Source organism: Lygodium microphyllum, chromosome 11, assembly GCF_053477565.2.
Source record: "Lygodium microphyllum isolate KBCC chromosome 11, Lygodium_microphyllum_v1.1.10, whole genome shotgun sequence".
Classification (NCBI taxonomy): domain Eukaryota; kingdom Viridiplantae; phylum Streptophyta; class Polypodiopsida; order Schizaeales; family Lygodiaceae; genus Lygodium; species Lygodium microphyllum.
The window spans coordinates 134,045,054-134,064,565 of NC_141145.1; the positions used below are offsets into that span (position 1 = coordinate 134,045,054).

General features: G+C 45.1%; 1 protein-coding gene across 16 annotated transcripts in view; it reads left to right on the forward strand.

Moving 5' to 3' along the window:
* LOC148029409 (chromosome-partitioning protein, putative (DUF639)) overlaps window positions 1-19,512 on the forward strand; it is a 183,758-nt gene that overhangs the window by 76,539 nt on the left and 87,707 nt on the right. For all 16 annotated transcript variants that reach the window (XR_015692424.1, XR_015692425.1, XR_015692426.1 and 13 more), the window contains one exon: window positions 182-333. Coding sequence is in view for 12 of the 16 variants with exons in the window: in XM_087688222.1 (XP_087544348.1) it covers window positions 182-333 (152 nt within the window). In the remaining 4 variants the exon portion in view is untranslated. The remainder of the gene's footprint in view (window positions 1-181; window positions 334-19,512) is intronic.

Below are 19,512 nucleotides of genomic sequence, written 5' to 3' on the forward strand. Positions count from 1 at the left end.
TACCCATTATAGAGAGAGAGAGAGAGAGAGAGAGAGAGAGAGAGAGAGAGAGAGCCGCGGTGGGGGCGGGGGGTGGGTGGGTGGGATGGAGTAAGATACAAAGGGGAGGAGGGTTGCATCACAATGTACTGATATTTTGTTAGATGACTTGTTTTGAAACTTCTGTAAAATTGAAAGGCAGGTCGTTAAAGAAGATGCTTTTGTTCGTATTGCACCAGCTGTTGCTGGAGTTGCTGACAAATCAACTGTCCATCATCTATATAAAGCTCTTACCAAAGATTGTGATGGATTGTCTGTTAGAGTTTGGGATAAATATCTTTTGGAATTGGCAAGGTACATTTTTATTTTATCTGCTGCTTTTTGTTTGACTGGCTGTTGAGATGTCCTTAAAACAATCTTGGTCAGTTTTGTAAATTAGAAATCAAGTTATATGCTAGTTTGGAGTCTCTCTTTTTTTTTCCGTAAAAGGTAATTGTATTAATTACGAAAAAAAGTACAAGTTTACATGATTACAAGATACACGGTGGCTCTACGCCATCGTGTGCAAGAACTCTCTCTCTCGCTACAAGAAGTAAACAACTCAAGAGTTACAAAAAGTCATGGCAAAGACGCAGCGGAAATTGCCATATGCCAGGGAAGTAAGTCCTCCCGAGGGAGCAAGTCAGAGAGCCGAATAAGATCTATTTGCCAGAGTAAGAGACCTTTAAGCGTGGCCATGTGTCCATGAACATTAGAGGCGGAATCAAAAATAAAAGCATTCCGAATGGTCCAGTTATGTCAACAGCCCCAATATCTAAGAAAGTGAAACAAGATCTTCATATGTGGCTGTGTCGGTGTGGGGTATTTGGGCTGCCCAAAAATCCAATCAAACGGGCGTAGCGAGAACCCGACCACCGTGCGCCAAACTACCGACAAGAAGGACCATATTTTCTTAGCCAGAGGGCAAGAAATAAATCGATGACGAGCCGATTCCACACTGGTGGTGCAAAAGAAACAATTGCCATTGGAGATGCGACGCTTGGAAAGGGCTGAAGCCAGCGGAAGACCACCAATCATTACCCTCCAAAGAAAGACCTTATATTTGAAAGGGGCCTTGTTCAACCAGGCTTCCATCACCGTTACCCTCCACCAGGACCGAGATTTACGCAATCCCCATAGAGTATTAGCTTTAGTGACCAGCCATTGATGATCTTTAATCAGAAGATGATACACCTGGTTAGCTGAAGCCTTTTCCAAATTCAGCTGGCCTGCAAGGTCCTAGTCCTGCCAGGGACGATCCGAAGCAAGGGAAGGAAAGGGTTGTCTGTTCTCTAGCATCATCAAAATCTGTCCCCATAAATCCCTGTATCCACAAGGGATCTTGAAAAGTCTCCTGGCTGTACGAAATGCTATCAACACATTGCGACTGGTAAGGGTGGCATCTGCTACTGAAGTCAAGCCTAAACGTGCCATGCGGTTAAATTTTGGTCTAAGCTCATGTTTCCCTTCCCAAGAAAGCTCATGCCACTGAGCCTTCTGGAGGACCAATCTCCAGGAACATACCAAATGGGCAAGCAGAGATGATGAAGGACTGGAGAACGGAGCGTCTGCATTAAGAACATGCCACCAAGAACCCCGAATTTGGGTATTACCATGCAGCAGCCCGTGATCCTCAAGACAATAACGGGCTATAACAACCCATGGGTGATGATCCAAGCACATGGCGCGAAAAAGAGACCAACGGAGTACCAGCATTTGAGTTTTGGCATCTAAGATAGCTCCACCACCCATGCGTTTCGGGGTACATGCATGCAACCAAGAAATCCATGAAATGCATGCATGTAAGGAATCCTTCTTCCATAACATGAAACGAATATACTGCGTAAGAGCATTCAATGCAATAGTAGTCCAAGGCAGCAATGGCAAGAAATATGTGAGCATTGGCAACATAATTGTCTGAGCCACTTTGAGGCGAACATGGAAGGGCCAAGCCTGTGACTTCCAATACAGAAATTTCGCTGCCAGTTTCTGTGAAATCCACTCCAGGAGCTGCTTTGGCGGAACATCAATGCCCAAAGGGTACCCAAGATGCCTGACAATGGAGCCAGGAGGAACAACCATTCCTTGCCAGTCCAATGACTTCAAATCCGACTCCGTGCAGCTGAGAATAGCTGATTTCAAAGCATTGATGCGAAGACCAGAGGCTTGACCAAAGAGAGCCCAAACATCTAATGCTTTACGAAGATTATCCTTGTCCGCACGCAGAATCATAAAGCTGTCATCAGCCAAGGACTAACCAATGAAGTGCAGTCCAGAAGGAAGAGCCAATCCAGCCAACTGCGAAGAAGCTGCCAGATGAGATAACATCGAAAGAACTGGATGAGTCGCAAGGGCAAAAAAGAGAGGACTCAAAGGGCAACCCTGTCTCACAGAGCGGGCAAGGACAAAAGGCTGGGTAACACCTTCATTCAGCATGACTCGCGAAGAAGCTGTAGCACTAATGGTGTAGATCAGACGAGACATCTGAGCACCAAAGCCCATAGTAGACATAAGTTGTGCAACGAAAGACCAGTTTAGATAATGAAAAGGCTTTTCCAGGTCCAATTGAATTAGCACCACCTCCTGATTAGAATGCCTTGCATAATCAATACCCAATTGCGCATTTAATACATTATGCAGAATGTTGTGGCCCTTAATGAAACCATATTGGAGAGAATGCACCAGGGCAGGAAGATGCTTATGGAGCCGATTCGCCATTAGTTTGGAAAAGATTTTATACATAGAACCCATCAAAGAAATTGGTCGCCAATGTTTCAACATAGACGGCGAAGGAACTTTTGGAAGCAGTTTAATAAGTCCTTTCCATGAGGAAGGCATGAATCCCATTTTCCACACCTGCTGAAACATAGCCGTCAATGGTTTCGCCAATTGGGTAGCAAAGACCTCAAAGAACTCGTTGGTGAGACCATCCCAGCCAGGACTTTTATCCTTGGGCAAGTGTAACAAAACATCCATAACCTCCGTCTCACAAATGTCTGCCTCCAACGTGGCTTGCATGCCTTGGGGAACTTGATTGCGGACCTGATCATAGAAAACTGAGCGGGCATGGGTAATATGGTCTGAAGGTGAAGTGGAACCAAGAAGGTCGAGGAAATAATTCCTACACATATTCACAATAGTTTGCGGATCAAGGACCATTTGACCTTCTGCATCTTGGAGTCTGGTTATATTCTCACGAGCAGGAGAGGCATGGAGAGCTCGAAAGAACTTATGCGTCTGACAAGCACTGTCTTGTAAATTCTGTGTCAGATTTTGCAATTTGGCCTGCTGATAAGATTTCAACTGAAACTCTCTAATAAGAGCAGCCAAACGCATCTCTAGTGACAGCAGAAAAACATCATTAGTGTCCATCTGTAGAGAACGAACCAAAGCCAGTAAGTCCTCCACTGCCTGTCGACGCCGCCGATAAAGAGAGGCATGATGGATCCCATACTGCCGGGCAACCCGCTGCACATTAGAGAGCAATCGTTGAAACGAAGCATTGCCCTCAGAAGAGAAGTCCAATAAGAATCTGTCAATCAATTGTTGCATATAGCCCTGAAAGATGGGTTGTGCAAGCAACTCAAGGTGTAGAGGGAAATGGTCCGACAACGCATATTGCTGCAACACTTTCATTTCGAGCATCCCAGGAAGAAAATCATCTGTCTGCATGATGTACATGCGGTTCAACCGTGACCATGTAGTCGCGTACTGCGCAGAGTGGAAAGTAAACCTTGTAGAAGAAGGGTGTAGCCAAGACCAAAGGTCTTGTTTAAGAACGTCACGAGCCAACACATTCCACACACGACTTTCCGGAGCGTCCATTACCAAATGCTCCGATGTGGACTGCGAAGAATCCACACACATATTAAAATCTCCCATCAAGAAACCCCTTCTGCCGAGTGACAAGGAGGCCCGCAAAGTATTCCAAAGACCTTGGCGGGATAAAGGATCATTTGGAGCATAGAGGCCAAGTAGCCATAAGATCTCTCCTTCAAATACAATTTCAATCACCACAAAACGGCCATGCATATCATTTTTAATAAGAACCGGTTGATATTTTTCATGCACAATCATAAGCACCCTAGAATAATGCATGGCATGTCCCCCTGCATAAACCAAACGAAAGCCATGGCAATCCACAACTTTTCCTGCTTCGCCGTGACTCTTGTGCTCAACAGCACACAGGACATCCCACTGATTCTTATGCAATACAGTCCACATGGCATGTTGCTTATGGCGAGAACAAATGCCCCGCACATTCCACGTGGCTATCTTCATGTGTATTCAAAAGGAAAATTAAGTACGAGGCATAGCTTGCCGTGATTTAACCTTTTCTGTTAGAATGTCAAGGACTCCCTCATCCAAAAAATCAGCTAACACAGCAAAAGAGTTTTGATGGCCAGATTTGGAGGTGGACGGTATATCTGCTGTCTTGGGGATGGAACGGGGATAACGACGATTCCACGGGGTAATCACATTGCCTCTAGTATCAAAAGCCAATTTAGCAGGTGGACCCTTTGGACCGTCCATATATACTTTCCTGGTAGGCTGATGACGGGGAATAGAGGAAGCCATAGTAGGAGCATTGTGCTCTGAAGATAACATTTCTTTCCTGCGCATATAAGTGCGCATGGAATCTTGTGGAGCAGTAGGCACAGTATTCGCCATGCCAACATCAAACCTTTTACCTTTTTTTGTACGTAAATCAACCCATTCATTGCCACAGGAATCTAAACCCGAAACCTGTTGTTTACCTTTGTCCAGAACTCTAGGAGTCTGGGTTGCATCTTGCAATGGAGCATCAAGCGCCATATCATCCATGGGCAGCACAACATGCTCAGTATCTGAAGTCAATGGCTTCTCTAGGCATTTAGCCATAAAATGCCCCAATTTCCCACACGAAAAGCAGTGCCCTACAAAGTTACCCTAGTTCAACCGAAAGTGCAAAGGATGCATGCCTGAGCAATTAAGACGTAACCATACAGGCCTTTTCCTAGCAGTGTCCCATAACATACATAAACGGTTACGATTCATGGCCCTGAGGCTCGGGGGGACCAGAACAGTGCCCACCATGGCCATGGTATCCTTTAACAGGGGCCAATAGACAGCCGGGCAATTTTCCACTTCAACCCATACCGGGCATTCACGTTGAAGCAGGCGCTGAAAATCTGCCATTGGGCGCCATGGCATAACATTTATCAAACGGCGATCAAAGAACAATGGTAGTTTGAACAGGAGATCAGCACGATGCTTCTCAGATTTCAACAGCACCTCATAAAAACCTTTGGGCCCAACAAAAATCTCTTCAACACACTCTCCTTGTAGCAGATTGTGCAGCCACTAACGGATACGGGAAAGCACTGGGATCCTACCAGTGAAAAAGAGTATAACATCACGTTCATAAAACACTGAAAATGAGCGCAAGACATTTTTCGGGTCCACAGTGGCTTCGAGAACATCTTCAGTTCCAGAGTCAGAAAACTCTTCCTGATTATGTTGCACATAATCGCCAAGCAGAGTGTTGGCAAAATCCAAGAGATGCTCCCCGTCAACATCTTGAGAGTCCACAAAATCCGAGGCAACCTGCGCATAAGAACGATCCTGATGATCCATTGTCTCATCCGACGTATGCTTGGTGCGTTTGCCCGCAGGCTGGAAGTCAGGACCAGGGGACATCTCCTCTGTGCAAGGAACCATATCTTCGGGTTCCTCTGTATCGGAATCTAGACCAAGAGCTGCCACTGTTTGGTCTATAAAAGCCATATCCAGACCAGCCACGCTATATCACCACGTGTACCGGTCAGCGGACTAACCAGGAGCTCACGGGGAGCAGAAACGGCGCTGGTCTTGCTCTCTCTCTCTCTCTCTCTCTCTCTCTCTCTCTTTGTACAGATCAGTGGGCATGCTGTCTGGGACGCTGCCTCTCTGACGACGGTCAGGTTTAGGGTTTACAGGAGCTGGGCGTCTCTGCAGGAAAGGACAAGCACACACAGGCGGAGCCTCGAACAGCAGCACAGGGGAAGGAGACGGGGCGGCTGTAGACGTGGCAGCGCGACAGGCAGTAGACAGGGCGGGACAGAAGGTGGGACGAAACAGGGCAACGCTCAGGGCCAAGACGTAAGAGACGCGGGGCCACGTGACTGAAGGGCGACAGCAGGGACGCCCGCGCCCAGGACAGACGACTGAGGAGCGACGCTTACGCCGTCTGCACGCCTGTGGGAGCAGCCGACGGATGACGAAGCATGGCAAGCGGCAGGTCGCGACCACAATCCGCCATGTTCTCTCTCTCTCTCTCTCAGTTTGGAGTCTCTCTCTCTCTCCCTCTCTCTACTGTGGATGCTGCCGTGACTGGATGATGTCATGATGCTTGCTACTGCGTGTCTGAGATACTGGGGGCATGACTGGAGCACTGTCAGGAATGCTGTGTGAGTGATGCTGGCATGGATCCTGAGGTGAGTAGCTGCTAGCATGAAGTTTGGTGTGATTGGATGCTGTCATGATGCTGGGTACAGCTTGTGAGTACTGGAATGCAGTCCTTATGCTGGATACTGGCGTGGAGCTTTCATGCATTTGCCAGTAACCTGAATGCAATTGTGGTACTTTTGAATGCAGCCATGAAGCTCTAAAAGGATTAGCAAGTGTATAAATAATGCAACCGTGATGCTCTGATTGCAGCCAGGAAGCTCTAAAAACAATAATTGAATGTGCTTTAGCTGAATATCTGATTGCAGTTTTTAAGGCCTAGAAGCAATCGTGTAAGCCGATGCTACACTTAAGAGTGCAATTGATGAAGGCATTTGAGATACTGAAATACTGAATACATTTGCTGTGAACAGTGAATGCAGTCTAGAACACTGCTGTATATACACTGAATTCAATATTAAACAGTGAAGGCAAACAGGAAACCTGCTGGAAACTGTGAATGCAGTCTTGTACATTTGTGTATGTAGGCTGAATACAGTGATAAACAATGAATGCAAATATGAACAGTGTACTTATGGTTGGAAATTGCACACAAACAGGATGTACCTCACTCCTAGGAAAATCCAACTGTTTTGTGACGGGTCTTTGGGAGTGCACTGTTTCCCTGAGCTTGATAAGCATGGGGAACCACCCCACAAAAACAAAACACAGCCCCCAAAACACCACACACCCACAAACACATCCCCCCCCACCCCCCCCCCCCCACCCCCCTCGCCCGCCCCAAACCAGAAGAAAAAGAAATAGGAGAAAACACAAAGATGATGAAATGTATGAGAAAGTGCAATTACTAGCAATCAAAGGGTGGTTGCAAAACAGAAGCTGCCCTCCAGCTTGAAGCAGCCCCCTTGCTCATGGATGGCTGACGTAGGGTTGACGACTGATGGCCGATGAACGTGCATGGACCTGAAGCAACTTGCTTTTGCCATGCTGCACTGCCTCCTGCTACTACAGCCCATCATCCTGCCTGCCATGTTGTACTGCCTTCTGCTTTACCACAGCCCTCTATCCCCTGTGACCCTCAGCTAACTGCTGAAACCCTCCTCTCTTGGACTGCCCATCTGCCCAACCACCTGTGCCAGCAATGGCCGCTAATCCCCCTGCCCTGGCAGTATTGTTCCGAACAACGGCCTCCACCCTTTCCTCTGTTGTGCCAATGGATGGAAGTATTTTTAGATGATTTTTGCATCTTTGGGACAATAGAAGAAATGCCCTTTCTATTATCACAGGTATTTCAGCAAAGTGACGAAGTAGGTATTTCCTTAAATTCAGACAACTAGGTCTTTGGAGTTCCAAAAGGAACCTTTAGGGCATATTGTTTCAAAAGAAGGGATTGGAATTTATCGTGCAAAAAGTGCAAAAATTGTAGTACTTCCACCACCAACAAATCTTAAGCAATTGCAAGGATTTTTAGGTCACTTAAATTACTATTGATAATTTATTACAAAATTTGCAAAGGTGGCATCATTAGTAACAAATCTACTAAGGAAGGATAATCCTTATAAATGGGATAATGTATGTGAGGAAGTGTTCGAATTTCCAAGACACACATTAATTGACGGACTTGTTGAGAAACCCTTCACCCTTCAACCGCAGTTTGCGTTTTTGTGTTTTTGGGTTTTTGTGTTTTGCATTTAGGTTTGCAGCCCCAAAAAGGGGCGCCATCCCAAACTAGCTGTGCCCATTTATAGGCTCCTCTCTCATTCATTCCTTACAGTTGATTCATTGAGTCCATGACCTCTTCTCTCCAGCCTCTCCACTGCCCTCACACCCCTTCAGGAGGACATTGCGGTTCGTGGTTCTTGGCTGTCTTCATTATCTTCCTTGTGCTACAACATCCTTGTTCCCTTGTGTCACATTCACTCCATGATTTAGAACTTCATCATTCCATTCATCAGAGTTTCTTCTCTCTTCTCTTCTCTTCTCCATGTTTGCTGAGTTCACTCCATGTTCCTCTCCGCAAACCCTATTGTCTCGCTGGTACGTCATCTTTTGACATGGTATCAGAGCTGGATCTGCTCAAATAGTGGCAAAGATCCTCCACTCCAATAAAGGCAAAGATCGGTGGTGGGTTTGGCACCCACTTACTTCTCTTCTTCTTCTGTTGTATTTTACTACCGCGTTTTACTATTGCATTCTACTGCGATATTCTACTGCTGTGTTCTATTGTAGCGTTTTACTACGACGTTCTACTGTGACGTTCTATTGTTGCGTTCTACTGCTGCATTCTATTGTGGTGTTTTTGCTACGTTTTACTCTGGCGTTCTACTGCGGTGTTTTACTATTGCGTTTTACTACGGTGTTTTACTGCGGCGTTTTATTACAACGTTTAACTGCTCTGCATTGGGAGATATCCTTTTTTCTCCCTCCCACCCTCCCTTATCCAGTGTACCACACCGATACCATGGCGTCTCCCCCGATAGATTGCCCTTCTACTGGGTGCTCCTACTGCGGCACAAATGGTCATCCCACCAAAGATTATCAACATCGACCTTTGCTCTCCAGCCCTCCAGAGTATATGTGTCTTTCACCAGACACTCCTTGTGCCCCCTCTCCTTTTTGGGCCACAGAGATCTTTCTGCATTGGCTATTAGAGTATTATGCTCAAGGCAATAAGCCGCAATTGACACGCACTAAGTCCTTTTGAGCATACGGAGGCTCTAAGACCTTACAAGGCGATAAGCCCTCCTGTAGACCACCCCACAGTGCGGAGGTTTTTCCCACCCACTTCTGGGTACAATGGCTTACACGACTCACATCTCCTCTACAGCCTACTCTCCTAAGAGCCCGCGACTTTTCACCATCCTCATCTTGAGCGTCCTTCTCCACCCTCTTCCACTCAGGTTCAAGAGGCCACTTCTGGGTGCTTTTTAGCTTCTTCTTCCAAGCCTCAGATACCTTCTTTGGCATGACCAGCGGCACTTCCTTCCTTATCAGATTCTTTCCAGTCGGTGAGCCATGAGTGCTTGGATTCCCTTTCTCTCCTAGACTGGGATTCAGAAGGGGATTTTCTTACTTCGCCCTTAGAGGGGGCTTCCACTTCTTCGGCTTCAGAGGGGGCTCCTACTTCTACTTCTTCCGATTCAGAGAGGAATCCTATGTGTCTGAAGTTCTTCACATACCATCACCTTTCACTTTCGAGGAGTGGCTCTCCTTTGAGAAGTCATTTTCTCTACTCATACCCAGGATCTAGAGGATCTAGCTAGATTGGTGCCCTTGGATCTTCAGTAGCAACTTGGTGGTTAGGCCTTCGTATTCCTTCCAGCATGAAGTCACAGAGCTAGTGGCTTCTCTCCTGAGGTTGAGTTTCAGGTTTTATAGCTCATCCAATCTCTTGACTATCTTCAGTGGACTCCTTTTAGGTGGTATTCTCAGATTATAGGGCGGATCTTCTTTGTCCCTTGGTTAGGATAGAGCCACCTTCCGCGATCGAGTATGGGCATATCCTTATGGTTCTCGGCACCACACAAAGTCCGATATTCCTTCTATGCATTGCATGTTTTCATCATCTTTATACTAGGGGCACTTGGGCAAGTGAACAATTTCCCCATGAGGGACACTGTCCAAGTGACACCTGTTGCATGACCATTCTTTAGCATGTAGCATTGCATCTCCACCTCACTCCTCTTATTTCCCTTTTTGGGCTTGAGAGGGGGTGTTGAGAAACCCTTCACCCTTCACCCGCAGTTTGCATTTTTGTGCTTTTGTGTTTTTGCGTTTTGCATTTAGGGTTTACAGCCCCAAAAAGGGGCACCATCCTAGACTGACTGTGCTTATTTATAGGCCACTCTCTCATTCATTTCTTATAGCTGATTCACTCAGTCCGTCACCTCTTCTCTCTAGCCTCTCCACTGCCCTCACATCCCTTAAGGAGGACATTGCGGTTCGTGGTTCGTGGCTGTCTACATCATCTTCCTTGTGCTACGACACCCTTGTTCCCTTGTATCACATTCACTCTATGATTCAGAACTTCATCATTCCATTCATTAGAGTTTCTTCTCTCTTGTCTTCTCTTCTCCATGTTTGTTGAGTTCACTTCGTGTTCCTCTCCGCAAACCCTATTGTCTCGCTAGTACGTCATCTTTTGACATGACCGGTGTTGCATTTCTTGACTAGAAAAAGGAATTTCATATACATGTGCATGCATCTATATATGCAGTAGGAGTAGTCTTTTGCAAGCGGATGATAACAAGGTGCTTATAAGGATTAGACAACGGCACTTGAGGTAGCAAATCCGACTTTGCTCATGCTCCCCTCTCCTAGGCTAGAGGTGACAGAAGGACAAGCAACTTAGTGATTGGTGATGTCACCAATGCCCCTAGTACCGCTTCACACATGGGATTGAGCAATCAATTCACATCCCCCTAGCCTCTCTAGGCAGTGATGGATACGCATGAGTCGCTAGAGATGGATCCATAGCTAAGGCTTCCATTGAGTAGTTTGTATCTTAGGTCATGGACACTCAATAGAAGGGAGAGATTCCCCTCGTGTGAGCGATGGACTCACATAGGTGCACTTCAATGTGCTGTCTTTGAATTGATGGTGGGGTTACTAGCTAGTATGATGGGATCGCGGTTGTCATAGAAGATGACAATTAGAATGTCGTGGGAATCGAAGTGCGCCAGTAACCTCGTCAAATAGGTGGCATCTACAGTGCCATCATAGAGAGCGTTGCAGTTTGGCTTGACCGTGTAGGCAGCCATCTTCTCTTGCTTATGGCTTGGACCAAACAATGGGAGGTGCACCTAGGGAGAATATGTAACAACCATGGGAAACATTGGGTGTTGGGATCTCTTGCTGAGTTAGACTTTGTGTACCCGTGCAAAATCAAACCATGACCATAGTTTAAACCATAAAAATAAGTACACCAAACATGTCTCAACACGTACGCAAGCAATTTGCTCATTGAAGGGCTCACAATGGGTACTCGAAATCCTTTAGATAGCTTCACAATGGGATTAAAAGGCCTGGCCATAGGTTGTGTCTAATCAGTTCAGTATTGTTCCACTTAGTAAAGGGCATATTTGTGCTGAGATACAAAGATCTTATCTTGAGATTGAACTACCTCCATACCCAAAAGTAGGATAATGGACCGAAAGCAGTCATCTGAAATGTGGTGCAAAGTTGTATCTTTTTATTTGCAATGCTAGTAGAGTCTAAGGTAGTAATGAATGAATCATCAACCTGTAACAGGATATAGCTGCCCTAAGTGATTTCGACATAAAAATTGGGTCATATGGGGTAGAATGATAGCCACAAGTTCAAAGGAAGTCATCCATCCTATGGAATCATGAACGTGGTACTTGCTTCAGCCCATAAAGGGCTTTCCCCAAGTGAAAGACCTTATCCTTTTGGTCTGGAAGAGAAAACCGGGAGGATATTCCATAAAGGCTTCCTCATCCAAATAACCATTCAAAAAGGCGCTTTTGGTGTCCATATGGTAGAGTGGCTAGCTATGATGAGTGGCCCATGCAAGTAGCAAACGGAAGGATGTCAATTGCATTGTTGGAGCAAAGATCTCTTTATAATCAATCCCATGGTTTTGTTGAAATCCTTGCACCACAAGGTGAGCTTTGTAGTTATGGAAGGTCCCAATAGCTTTCATTTTAGTCTGAAAGATCATCTTGGTCCTAGTAGCTGGAGTCTCTCAAGCTCGGTTAGGTAGAGTAGGTCTCTTTGGTCATCTCATTAGGGGGCAACTCTCAAAATATTAACGAAGTTCTCAACCTTAGACGTCTCTACGGAGACGAGATGGGCATGAAGATCAATGTCCATCGATGGTCTAGCAGACTGGTTAGACATGCCTTCTAGAGTTGAGAAGAGTGCCAATTATGATACTTGGCTAGTGGAAGTGTAGGTCTGAGATCTCAAAAACACGTCTCATCTATTGGGGTTACCCTGAGACTGAGGTGTGCACATGTATTTTTGAGTTTTGGTTGTGTACCTCTAGTCTTTGAGTGACACATGTCGTCAAAATGGCCAGCCTTTTGACAATCTTGGTAGTATCTATTTTTCTTAGGGTCATTCGGTCACATTGGTTTAAGAGAAGAGTGGGTGTCCCCTTGTGATTTACTGCTTTGATTTTGAGATTACTTGCCTTTCCCTTGCTGCCCCTTTTGAGAGGTGGTAACAACAGCCCTAAAGAGTAAGTGCTATAAAATTGATGGAAGAGCCAAGTGTAACGTAGTAGCTGACACTAAAATTCATAAAATGTGGGCAAGTAATTGTCGATATTCAGCGAACTTGACCTTAAGATTATCCGGTCTAGCATCTTGAATTCTTGGAGCTCATAGTCAAGATTGATATGATTGGTCCTATCTAATTGGTCCTATCTCGGGCCACATGGCAGTCAAATATTCCCACCGTTCAATTGCAAGCAACTTCAAAATGTTGAAGTTGTCAGTGGAATTGGTTCTAGTAGGAGTTCCAACCCTTGCATGGTGTTTGACAAGTTCTACGAGTCTTATACATGTCTGATGAGATTTGGCCAAGCGGTGTAGTTAGACCTATTACAACATGTCTTGCTAGTGAATGCAGGGTTGGTTGATAATTACTGATGTGTGGGATTGGAAATGGTTTTGTTTTTGATAATGACTTTCTTAATCAAGGGCCTAGGTTTCTTTTGAGAGTACCTAGCTTTGACACCATGTAAAGAGATACTTGAACACAGAATACAAACCGAATCATATGACAAAGCATAGACTGATAAAAGGACTTAGTAAGGTTAGGGTAACTCACAGACAATGAACCAAAAAGATGGATGAATGAATAAACATGTTACAATGCTAAATGCAGTGAACACTATAGAGTAAATACAAAACCTCGAACTCCCGTGTCCCTAGGGGAGAGGGGCAAGGAGTATGAGCTGGAGAGAGTGTTGCTCTATGGACCTGGAAAGTCAGAAGGCAGCTTCCAAATGTGATCAGCAGCAGTAAACACAGATTTGGACTGTCTTGATCAAGCTGAACACGACTGGAGCAGCTCAAAAGAGTGGGCAGCAGATTGGAGACTGTCAAGATGATGTAAGTGACTGCTGCAAACAGTGATTGCAGCTGTAGATGTGAACTAGATAGGCTGATATCAGCTCGAAGACTGCAACCGCAGGCTGGAAGGACCTTACTGCAGAAAATGCAAGCTTTTAGAGGCTCAAACATTGATGGCATGGCTGGCTGGAGGTGGATACAGGCTAGATACTGCCGCCAACTGCAAATGCAAGGGGCTGAAGGCTGTGGACTGGTTGTCAAGTGCTGAAGAAGGGCTGGTCACCACCACAAACAAAGGTATCCACAAGGGAGGGTTGAAGAGAGCATTGGAGAAGTAGATGCCAATAGGAGGTAGACCTTAAAATGAGATTAAGTTTGAGTGGACAGGCTGCCTCCTATTTATAGATGAGTGGATCCTCCCAAATTAGGGTTTGGCTTATGGGACACAAACATTGCCTAGGAAGTATGGGTGGTGCTGAGACTCAATTATGCAACAAGAGTGCTAGTGTTAAGAGAGGGATAGTAAGGGTATGGTAGGTAAGTTGGGTAGCGTGGCTTAGTGGAGCACACTTGGGAATGAACCCCAGAGTGCCCATGATGATGCATGTGTGCATAATGGATCCATAAGTGGATGTGGACTGATTGGGCATGTTCATGGACGGGCATGGTAGTTGTATGAGTAGCCCAAAGAGGGGAGATTGGGATACTATAGGCAGAGGATGGAAATCCCTGTGTGGGAGTGACCCATGGAGCGTGGGATGTGGCACCATAAGTAGAGGATTGATATCCCTGAATATCAAAGGTTGACAGAATGGGTGGTGCTTGTCCAAGGGGAGTAAGAGGAATATCTAACACAGACATCCCAGGATAGATAGATGCGCTCACGCGGGGGTGTGCATAATGCATGCTCTTAATGGGTGGGATTCTTGCAAACGATTGTACTAGGGTGTAGGGTGGCATTCACTTGTGGGTAGCTAATATGTGGTGCTGAAAATGAGAAAGTGCTAGGAACGAAAATAGATGGTCCTAATCGTAGTGCGTCAGATGTAGTTGTGGAATTTAATCCTAAGCTACGGAAAGCAAAGGAAAGAGAATTGGAAGAAGAGGGCAGGATCTTCCCAAATTTAGGGTGCTTGCGTATGGGCATAGAAACTTTGGTAATGTTTGCCACCTTTGAGATAATGTGTTTTTTACACTAACTATGAGTGTCACGAGGATGTAAAATTTTGAGATGCTCTAATCTTGCGTATAACATTTGATTAAGTTATTAGTCAAATGTGCAAGGTTGTTTAGCACATGTGATGCACAGGGCATGTATTTCATGGTAACAAGCTGACCTTGAGGATGTAGTGGTTTTCAAAGGAAAAAGTTGTAATAGGTTATGCTTGACAGGCACTAGTAGGTGGTATCTGGTATGAGATCTTGGCCTAGACCAATTTATTGGCCACTAATGTCAATGGTGGTGACATTAGAGACTAGGCATTAATTAATTAATTAATACCAGTCTAAGGGTCAATAGTTGCTCATGGATACTTGGAAGACAAATTGGCCTAGCCAATTTAATTATTGGCTAGCGAAATTAATTTTTTGAGCACTAGATTAAATATTAAAATAATTTTTAGAAATGCCATTCAGAGAAATAATTTAATAAGTTGGATAATGCTGGAAAATGGGATTACAATGCTGCCACTCGGCAAAACTTGTCCATGCAAGTAAGGAAAACGTTTTTAGGGATTGGTCGAAGTCTATTCTAGCCATTATGAGGTTCGAGTTTGTTAGAGAGCAAGGAGAGGTTGGTGATGTCATTTATAGCCGCCAAGGATCAGTCCTACAACATGTGACAACAATTTAGAGCCCTCTAGAAGCAGGTGACAGTAGCCCAAGGTCCTTCTAGTGCAGGTGATAGCATGCAAGAGGGGAAAACAGTCTTTTTGGTCGTCCCTAAGCTATAGGTAATAGGTTCTATGGCTGTTGGAGTAGGGCAGCAGCAGTTTTTTAGTGTTTCTCACAATGAAACTCTAAAATTTCTCTCTCTACAGCATTCCATCTCATCCCCTAGTCATTTCTCAAGTTATCTCAAAATTGTCTAGCAGTTTGAGCCATCTAAGAAAGAGATTTTTGTCAATCTCTATTGTAAACTCTATTTTATAGCAAAAATTAGGTTTTTGATAGCCACCTCGGGATGCATGCTCAAAATTGAGAGCTTAGGGCTTAAATTCCAGTAGTTGAAATTAATGAATTTTAGGGAGATTCAAGAGGCTAATTATGCAATATCAGATTTGGGGTATAATCTATCTTTCACGAAGTAGGGAAGGCCAATTCCCTAGCAAATAAAGGGGCAAATTGGTTTGGAGGCTTGTTGGTCAGTTTTGACAGCAAGAGGCACTTGGATTAGCAGAGGAGATTAGAGGATCTTAGTTGTACTCCTTCCATTTCCAATATAAGATAAAGAAATACCTCAAGGGCCACCAATTTTGGGGCTAACTGGGTGTCCGATATCCAAGATTAAAGTGGTAAAGTGTGCACTTTCAGTTTATGTGAATAATATGCTTGTTGTAATTAGTACTTAATTAGGTTATTTATCACCCACTCCGAGGAGAAAGGTTGGTTTCAATGGGGCTCTTCAGAGATGGATACTCTAGACTAGCCTTTGAGACTTGCAATTGCTAGCAATAGATTGGGACATAGGGTGGTGCTTATATTTATAAGTTGATAGGTGGTTGGAACTACATGGGCTTAGCTCTCAAACGCTGCCACCTTTTTAGTATAGCTTGTAGGTAAAAAGCTAGCCATTTTCAATGAGACAAAGTGAATAGACATGACATAGTTAGACTAGACACTGTTAGGTCTAAGCAAAAAGAAGCATGATCCTTGGGTACAAAGATGGACTTCTATCAAGATCACCTATTCTCTCCAACATTTGAGGACTTCTTGGTACGATCAAGGTACATGGATGTGCATTTATTCTTAGGGATTTGGTATGTGATTGGACTTATTTCGCATATGCCTACTATAGTTCCCTCCATACGACGTACGGTACTCTTCATAGTGTACGATCCGTATGGTACTGTTTTGTATGGATTCATACAATATTTTGGGCCTATTTGGGCCACCTCACCTATGCATCCCGTGTTCCCTACGCCCCTGCCTTTACTCCTGTGCATTTTGCGTGCCTCCGTGGCACTTTTTTGGGGGAGTGGGAAGCCTTGAATACCTCATTCCCCCCTCCCGAAACCCTCTTCAGATTTCTTCTAGAGCTGGCATCCCTCTCTTTGATCATTGAACCCTTTTTGACTATTTGAACTTTGACCCTTCTCTCACCTACAAAAGGTGCTCCTCTCCTTCATGCTTCTACACCAATTCAACAAGCCCTTACTATTCTCATCTTCCTCTCTTGGATCTTGATTCTTGAATGAACTTGTGATTTGTCATTCTCGAATCTCATCTCCCATCCCCTCTTTCCCGCACCCTATTGAAGCATTTGCTATTCTCAAATCTCATCTCCCATCCCCTCTATTCCGCACCCTATCAAAGCATTTGCCATTCTCATCTCCCATCCCCTCTCTCTCACTCTTGCTCTTTCAACTTTACCCAATCCTCGGGCCTTTGGAGTCTCCCTCCCTTTCAACTTTCAAGACTCAAGTTTCAAGAGTCGAGACTCAAGCATCACACACACACACACACACACACACACACTCTCTCTCTCTCTCTCTCTCTCTCTCTCTCTCTCTCTCTCTGTGTGTGTGTCTCTCTCTCCCTTGGGCCTCTTTATTCGTCATTGACACCATGACTCGTGAGAAGCACGAGGCCTTCAATTTGCATGCGATCCATGTGGAGAGGGACACAAAGAAGTCCAACTACCACCATTGAACATGCAAGTATTGTGGGAAGCGCTATACAAGTGGTGCAACTTGGCTTTTCCAACATCTTTCCAAGATGGGGGGGCAAGTTGCTCCATGCAAGGAGATCCCTCAAAACATTGTGGAGGAGAGTCGTGCCAAGATGAGAGGGGAATCCACAAAAGGAAAAGGAAGTGGCTTATCAGCACCAACTTCTATGCCTACTAACGAGGAAGCATCAACTGTGGGCGTATATTCAACCGATGCGGGAGAGGCCTCTTGGCTTTTCCAACATCTTTCCAAGATGGGGGGGGCAAGTTGCTCCATGCAAGGAGATTCCTCAAAACATTGTGGAGGAGAGTCGTGCCAAGATGAGAGGGGAATCCACAAAAGGAAGAGGAAGTGGCTTATCGGCACCAACTTCTATGCCTACTAACGAGGAAGCATCAATTGTGGGCGTATATTCAACTGATGCGGGAGAGGCCTCTACCATTGGTGGTGGGGGCTCCACATCCGTATCTGGCTCCGGTAAAAGACAAAGAGAGATGCTCATGGGGTTCCGGAGAGACAATCCTCTCTCTCTCAAGCTCCGGGTCATGTGCGTGGATCAGTTGCTTTTCTTAGAGAAAGGCAATGACTTGCGGACATTGAAATTGCACGCACGGTGATTGAGTGCAATCTTGCATTCAATGTCTTAAAGCAAGAGCAATGGAAGAAGATGGTAAAAGCTATTGTCAATGTGGGTCCATGTGAAGGATGGACGGGTGTTACATACGACATGAAGACGAAAAAGATTGATGAAGAGGAGGAGAGGATCGATAGAGCTCTTGATTCTATTTGGGCCTCGTGGATAAAATATGGTTGCTCCATTCTCACCGACGGATGGAGTGATTATCAGAAATGGGGCATCATCAACATACTCGTCTCATGTCCACTCGGCACTTACTTTCTGCGGCCCGTAAATATCGGCAAGAGGGGGAGGAAGACGACGTGCACATTCATCTACCGCTACATTCGACAAGCTATCATTGACGTATATATTGCATTTTAAAATTGTTTCACTTTCTTTCATTATGATAATTGATTTATGCATAACTATCTATCTGTCTATTCTAATTTCTCTCTAGTATCTATCTTGATTCTCTCTTTCCCCCTTGGGCTCCAAGGCCCCCAATCCCCCCAACCCCTATCTCTCTTCATTCTTAAATCTTGAAAGTTGAAAGTTGAAACTTGAGAGGCTCAAGTTTCAACTCTCTCTTTCTCTCTTTCTAACCTCCAAGTATTGTTAGTATACTTACTTGTAAGTTGTAAATTGTGGTTATAGGTGGGCCCTTCAAATGTGGTGTAAGTTGTTACCGACAATGCATTGAATTGTCGGCGCATGGGCTGTTTGCTTAAGGCCGAGTTTCCTACGATTGTGTAGACTCCATGTGTAAGTCATTGTTTGGACTTGCTCATGGAGGACATTGAGAAGCTCAAGTGGGTGAAGAGGATGGTCTGCAAAGCTACATCAATTGTCACATTGTTCACGGTAAAGGTAAAGGTGCTTGCGATGTATCGTGAGTATAGCACACTGGAGTTGAAGAAGCCTTCTTCAGCTTGCTTTGCTTACATGTGGTTATTGCTGGAGTGTCTTTATGAGGTGCGGTGGGCCTTGCGCCAGACAGTGGTGTCCACTCTATGGAATGAGTGGGATGAGCATGAGATAGAGGAGGCCAAAGCCATGCAGTGCTTGTGCCTTAATGAGCAGTTTTGGCAAAGAAGTTTGTGCCGTTGTTATTGTCGTGACTCCCTTTTATAGGGTGTTACGTATGAGTCATTGCGAGCGTCCACCATGGGCTTCTCGTTCACTTCTTTAGAGCGGCATTGGTGGAGGCACGCCCTTGTACAATGATCATAGAGACATAGTGTGCACATGTTTTAGAGATAGCAGAGAGGAGATGGGCGTAGATGCATAAGCCCATCCATGGTTTTGTAGCATTGGTATATCTGGTCTACAAGTCGTTGGAGGAGCTAGGATACTATGCAGATCAAAGAGGGTATGTGGCTTTTACTTCTCCTACTTGTTGAAGGAGAGAGTCACTTGTGAAGCCTTTATTTTGGTGGCAAAACTTTGAATACGCATTGGAGACTCTTCAGCCCTTAGCTATGAGGGTCCTTACCTAGGATTACTCTTTGGGTGTGTGTGC